The following is a 7,197-nucleotide window of genomic DNA, read 5'->3' as shown; positions in this document are numbered from 1 at the left end:
AGACAACTAAACAAAATCACATGTAATTTATGAATAAATGATTCAATGACTCACTCAAGATGTACTTGTTTCATTACTGGATGAACCAGCATTCTTGAACGAATCTCTTGTATTTGTCTTTGAATCATACAGATTTAAATGTTCAAATCACACTGGTGTGATCGTACGCTGCACTGATGAACCAATGGTCTCAACATTGATCGCACGTCAAAGGTTGAGGAATGAAACAGACGAATCATTGTAATTTAGGAATAGAATCATGTTGGTGTTTGAATCGTGTTTGCGAAACAACAAGCATCCGATTCTGGAATCGATTTTCGATTCCCAACTCTAGACAGTAGTAACGCCATTGCCGGAATTATAAATAAACAAACAAATGTATATAACTCAAATAGAAAACATTTAAAAGTTGTTTTTATACTGTATGATTTACTGATTGATTTGGTAATGAACTGCAGATTTGGTAAGCATAAGAGATTTTTTTTTTTAAATACTGACCCCAGACTTTTGAATAGTAGTGTATAAAAACTGCCATGATTGTATTGTTCTATGTTCTTATTCATAAAAACAAGTGGTGAAAGTTATAGCCTGTTAATAACAGGGCTTGCTGTGGAGAAAATGTGCTCTGCCAGCACATGGACACACTGATACCAGTTATGATTATCAAGATTTTCTCTTATTTCACATTTTCTTTCCAGCATAAAGTGGATCCCCATCCGGAGACATGTACGACTCTAATAGGAACCAAATATTACCAATAAAAGATTCAAAATATTGCCACAGTTGGCTGCACCTGAACACAAACTACATCTCAACATAATGCATCCATTTCGGTAAGGTGAGGGATGCAGTTGGAAAGTAGGTTATATTTCATTGGATCTTACAGCAAGGAAAATCAATTAGCAGAATAGGAATTGTTTTTAATATTCATTAAACTGTACCCATCCAAAAGTCATCTGCTTATCGGTACATACTGCATTCTGTAGGAATACTGCAAAAAAATCTTCTGATTCTGATATTGAAAGGCAGATGTCTCACCCTCCGAAGCTGGTTTGTGAAGAAGAGAGTCTGTAGTAAGCTGTTCATGTAACACGTGGCTCCTTGATTCTTCAACCCCACGTAGCCAGTGTGTTTCTTTGAATCCCAGCTGTAAGTAAAACAGTGACATCAGCTACATTTGCAAAAGCTCATCAACTTTGAAAACATAAGCCACTAAGAAATGACTTACGCCACACCGTGAGGAGCATCAGCTTGAACGTAGACCTCAAAAGTGACCTTATCATCCTCCACAAAGCCCCGTTCTGGATCGGTCACATCCTGAAATCAACCAACATCAGCTAATTAGCTCCGTTCACCTTTGATAACACCAGCTCAGCAGAGACATTCATACAAAACATGTAAACTTACACTCCATGACATGAAGTTGGAAAAGCCCCAGTCGTTTTCCTTGTGAAAGAACAGGTGACTAATGCGGCGGCTAAAGGATTTCTCATCGTCTTTGTAGTTGATTATTTTGAGCATGGCTTGAGCATGACATGACCAGGACCTTCAAATGAGGAGGAATCAAATTAGGTTTGGTTTAAAAACACCCAGAAGAAAGAAACCTGCTCAATATTTTGAAAAAGCCAAAGTGTATTAACTTCACACAAAGAAAAGAAGTCCATTATTGCAAGGTTATCACTGAAATTGCTATACCAGAAAAGATAATGGCAGTGATTGCTTACGTAGAGTCTGACTCAGCATTGCACTGAAGGAAGAAACCAACGCTCTTCTGGTGAGGTCTGTCTGGGTAAAAGCGGGGCATCACCATGATCTTCCAGGGCAGATTTCTCACGAAACAGGGTGGGCTGAGAACAGACTCACTCAGCCTGCTAAAGCGCTCCACCACAAAGCGGAAAGTGGCTTCAGAGCGCCAGCTTGTGTCTATTAAAAAGTGTTACATATGCAGATGTTCTTTCATTCATAACTTGAAAAATTTAAATAAATATATGTAAAAATGTGCATGGTACTGCGCTTCAATGTGTTTCTTACCATCCTCCATGTCCTCCTCGGTGTTGTTGTGTCCATCCGCCATAGCCACGTTCCCATTGATGACTGGATTCTGGGGAATTCTTGGAGGATCATCTGGGTCCCCAGCTGAAAAAAAAAGTAAAAACGGGAAATTCCCTTGTCAACTGGTTCCATGCCAAAAGATTTCTTGCAATCTCACTCTGATTATGGTGCCATAGATCCACTGTGCAACAGGTAAACAAATGCATTCAGGAGCATCTTTCAGCAAAAAACTAAATCACAATCAATCAGAATTTAGCATGTGTAGCTCTACACATAATTACTTACTTCACGTACCCTCATATATATGTTTTACTAAAGGGAAAAAAATACACCACAATTCTAAACCACTGAGAATTAAGTGACAGAGCAAAATCTGCATCTATAACCATCAAAGATTCTGAAGCACTACTGAATGCATCTGAAATTATGCTCACAACAGTCCAAGGTAGTCTATAAACACTATGTTAAGATGATGTAAAGATCATATTTACTAAAGCACATACCACAATGTCATAATTACAAATGGAAAACTCTAGATTTACTTTGAACACGAGTTTGAGAGTTGGGGGCGTGTCATGAGAAAATTCTGATACCCGAGTTTCCGAAATGGACAGGCCATAACATTTAAACACTGCACAGGAGAAAATGATTGCTGTAGTGAACATTTTATTCATTTTCCCCCACAATATCTACACGGCTTTCTCTTGCCATACAGGCATGTATATTCTCTAAATAAATAACTATTTGATGCATATTCACATTCACATTTATTTGCCTGAAAGTCCAGGATCTCTAATCTCCAGAATCCAGATAGTGTAGATAATGTATAAATGGCAATTAATGAATGAAATGCAACATTGTTTTATTTAAAATCCATTGGATTTTAACTAAACATCTTAGAAACATTTTGCCTTTAATAAGATTTCCCCCCAAAATAGGCAAGAATGAGCCTGGTGTCCTGCATGATTCCTATTCTTTCAGACAACAAAGCACTTGAACATAGCCACTTTAGACATGGAAAGTAGGACATTTGCAATAGCACGTAAAGACAGCATAAAACGTATGTAAAAACAAAACAAACAGGTTCTCTTCCTGTCTAAGTGGGTGGTTCTTGGCTAGAAAAAAAAGAAGATGCAATGTGAACCAGACATTTTGCCGTTCAGTGAAAGGCCTGAATGAGTGAGATTAAAAACAGGCCAACCTGCATGCTTCATAGCAGCACGCAGCGCTTCGTTTGCGCATTCCTAGGCCTGTGATATGATATGTGGTGTGATGATAATGTGCATGTCTTGATGGTCTCCGGACAGCAGCATCAGAAACGCCCCCACACGTGCACTGCAGAACTTTGATGAAACGCAGCGCGAAAATTAGCGTCAGAAACGCAATGAGTAAGAAATCGCAACCATGTTCTATAGCCTTTCAAGTGCTACCACCGCGATCGCGGGTGTGCACGAGCCAAAAAACAGCCAAGCAAGCCGTAATCACTAAAAATGGCGAGCGGTACCACATCATGACTCGTTATACAATGAAGCAGAAAATCCCCACGCGCTGGCCTTGACGCACAGTCATTGCGATGCCTAAAACATATCAAATCTATATTTACAACTGACAGCATAGGTACTCACTCCATATTATTAACAATAAGGGTGTCACTGAGAAAAACACTACGTTAATGACTCGTTTCTGAGTTGATCCGCTCGTTTACCCCCTCCCCCTCCACACACAAAAAAAGCCGTAATCACTAAAAATGGCGAGCGGTACCACATCATGACTCGTTATACAATGAAGCAGAAAATCCCCACGCGCTGGCCTTGACGCACAGTCATTGCGATGCCTAAAACATATCAAATCTATATTTACAACTGACAGCATAGGTACTCACTCCATATTATTAACAATAAGGGTGTCACTGAGAAAAACACTACGTTAATGACTCGTTTCTGAGTTGATCCGCTCGTTTACCCCCTCCCCCTCCACACACATATAACGTTGGCCGCGCTGCTAACGTTTCCCTCCGCAAACCGAGCTCTTATTCTCGGCAAACCGTGTCATCCGACACTATCCGATGAGCAAATGAATTACTTGGTTCGCGGATCCTTTGGTGAGCCATCAGGCGCCTCGGGCCGCACCGTCACCCAGATATAAACAAACACCGACGCAAGCAGGCCTCGCAGAAACCGATCTGTGCAAAATACGGTCCACCATCTTGGAATAAAACTGCCATCCACTCCCCCTAATCGAGCTGCACAACTTCCGATGCGGAATGCATCCGAAGCCAATAACAACAGGAACACATTAATAAAACATTGCAACAGCTAAATGCAACTTAACCTATTAGGCATCGCACAGAAAGCCTGCCATCGTATATGTATTTCACGAGCGACTTATAGTTCAAAATGGTGCTGGTGTCCAGCAATCATCATCTGATGCTGTTTATCTGCCTCCATTAGCACTCAACAGTTAAAAAACACGGTGGCGGGACACGAGAATTTGCTGACAATGGAGGAAAGTCATTCAATGAAGCAGCAACTCGTTTCAGGAATGTCTAAACAAGCAGATGCTCTGAAAAACCACTAAACTGCCAGATTAAATCGTGAACTAGTTAGTGGATACATGGCCGGTTTAGTGCTCTTGCAGGACCGTTTCGACAGCAAACGTTTCCCTGTCGTTTCAATCACAATTTACAGCACAAACAATACACCGTTGACTTACATGTATCCATTCTGCACGCGAACACGGCTCGTTCGTCAAAATAACTAGCTTATTTGTGAGCATTTGCCCCTAGATGCTTTTGAGAAGTTGCCCACGGGATCTACAGGTGTAACCGAGGGGCTCCTTACATAATCAGATGAAAAACTGACACAGTTTGGTAGATAGAAGAGCTTAAAGATGGGCTGCGCCACGTTAATTCAGGCAGCACATAACTAGCCAAACGCTAATAGAAGACAATCCAGCTCAAATAACTGTCACAAACAGCATTATTTAAGTAAATCAAACGCTGTGTGATTTTTAACAACAAAGTAGCAGGGTAATGTGACTCAAATGAGGTTGTAAATAAAATAAGACGGACTTTTTGCTGACTGGTTAAACTCCTCATGCAGCGAGGTATAGTTAACGGTTAGCTACTGGCTAGCTTAACAAGCTATTGGGGTCAAAACATGCGACAGAGTGGCTTGCTATTGAACAGATAAACAGTTACAGATCTGGATTAGAGTGTTAACGTTAGCTGTGATGTTAAATGAAAGGCTGTGAGCTTTTGATTTTGCACGAGGCCTTGACGTACCCTCCATCTCCATGTCCTCGGGCTCGCTGAGCTGCTGCTCGCCTGCTTTCTGCTGCTGCTGGGTGTGATGGTGGTTCATGTCGGCGGCTGTTAGGATGGGATGGTGCCTGGGCTCTTTGTCTCCCTCGGGCCGGTCTGGTGGCGGTTCCGCGGGCAGAGGCTGCTGGGGAGTCGGAGGACGCGGAGGTGGGGTAAACAGGTCGAGCCTTTGCGGCTGGGCCTGCGCTAAGACGACCTCGGCCTTGTCTGCTGTCAGCGCCGGGGATGGAGGAAGGGAGGCCGGTGGGTGAACAGGCAGAGAAACGCGGACGTATTTGCTCGCTATTCGCCCAATCTCGGCGCCTGGGTGAAGGGATGCTAAGGTTAAGGTTAGTCGGTGGCCTCGGGCTTCTGCTTAACGAAGGCCTGATGAATGAAACCCCGGCTTTCCCCCGTAGAAGTGAGGGACGAATGCAACTCACAACAACCTGCAGCCGGGGAAAACACAGATATAGCCCAGCTGAAGCTAGCTAAAGTGATAAAAGAAGAAACAGCGCGACTCGTGCGCCTCCGAGAGGTTATTTTAAATACAACTTTGCCTGCAATATTTCCAGTCCGTGTGCTCCTCCGATTGTCCCTCTTCTGGGGGGGAGCGAGGAAAAAACCTATCCATTCAAACCAGACTCTAATGTGAAATCGCACTAATTTAGAAGTTCAAACTCACAAAGATGCCCACGTTTCGCCTCGCCGTTATCGCAAGTGAAACTAACCTGAACATCTAACGCTCGATTTCACCGCGAAGCTGCATCCCAAAAAGCTATTCAAAGGAGAAAAGGTAATTTTGCCCGGTCACGGCCAGAGCCTCTCTCACCCGCTCCCGTGGTTTATGATGTTCTGTTGGTAAAACTCAAAATGGCGGTCGCGCTCCTCTCTGAAATGTCACATCCGCATGGAGATCCAAACAGTGGCGCACATCGCGAGCGCCATAAACACAAAACGCTGCCTCGCGACAGAGTTTACTGAAACTTAGCGGTTTCATCCTATATATTTTGTTGTTGTTTAAAATTGTTGTGTTATATTTTTATTACTGATAGCAGCACCCCTATCGGTTATGCAGTATGTGTGTTGTATACAATTACGGAATTGTAATTTATTATTTTATTTAGTAATTATTTAGCAAAAATTGCTTATTGATTCTTCTCCAAACATATCCCGCAAATTTATTTTCTTTATTTAGCTAATTAACAGCAACATTTCCACTTTCAAAGCAATGGGAGTTAGATGGTCGATATTTAATTGGATTTTCTCATTATTTTGTCAAAATGAAAACATTTTTTTGTAAAAAAAAAAAAAAAAAAATCTCAGACCACCTGATACTTCACATAAATTAAAATATATGCCTATAATAAACCTAAAAAATATATATATATGAAAATGTATATTTTAAAGAAATGGAAGGAAATTAAAAAGGTCATTTTAAAATGAAATATTTTTTTTATTAACAATACACAAACCAGAATGCAAACATGGAAACACAGCCTATCAGCTCAACTTCCCCATACCCTTCCTCCCTCTACACATAGAAAATCAACAGAAAACCAAAGCCACAGGAATTATAAAACATAAATCCCAGCAATCAATAAAGTGTAAGAAAAATGAATAAATACATACATTTAAATAGGCCTAAATAAAAAGTGTTAAGGCTGATCCATGATCGTTGTTTTGTGCAATATACTTGAAGATCTTCTCAGCAGTTATAATGTAGATCTTTAATGTAGAGATTTGTTTCTAAGTTCACCCGAGCCGTGGATATGATGTCCCGAAGTTGTATTAACAACTTTTCCAGGCTATGGTGGAAGCCAGTGTTGTGCTATAAGTTTTTT

General features: G+C 41.3%; 1 protein-coding gene across 1 annotated transcript in view; it reads right to left on the bottom strand.

Moving 5' to 3' along the window:
- Positions 1 to 6,224, bottom strand: part of LOC107733822 (ubiquitin carboxyl-terminal hydrolase 7-like) — a 30,844-nt gene extending 24,620 nt beyond the window's left edge. The window contains exons 1-6 of the mRNA XM_016545622.1: positions 5,336 to 6,224; positions 2,032 to 2,136; positions 1,725 to 1,923; positions 1,408 to 1,546; positions 1,229 to 1,317; positions 1,039 to 1,147 (exon numbers count right to left, since the gene is read on the bottom strand). Coding sequence (XP_016401108.1) covers positions 1,039 to 1,147; positions 1,229 to 1,317; positions 1,408 to 1,546; positions 1,725 to 1,923; positions 2,032 to 2,136; positions 5,336 to 5,414 — 720 coding nt within the window. The 5' untranslated portion in view covers positions 5,415 to 6,224. The remainder of the gene's footprint in view (positions 1 to 1,038; positions 1,148 to 1,228; positions 1,318 to 1,407; positions 1,547 to 1,724; positions 1,924 to 2,031; positions 2,137 to 5,335) is intronic.
- Between the last annotated feature and the right edge of the window lie 973 nt (positions 6,225 to 7,197).

Source organism: Sinocyclocheilus rhinocerous, unplaced genomic scaffold (genome assembly GCF_001515625.1).
Source record: "Sinocyclocheilus rhinocerous isolate Xijiao unplaced genomic scaffold, SAMN03320098_v1.1 scaffold189, whole genome shotgun sequence".
NCBI classification, from domain to species: domain Eukaryota; kingdom Metazoa; phylum Chordata; class Actinopteri; order Cypriniformes; family Cyprinidae; genus Sinocyclocheilus; species Sinocyclocheilus rhinocerous.
The sequence above is the reverse complement of the archived record's forward strand: the minus strand, read 5'-3'. Positions and strand labels throughout refer to the sequence as shown.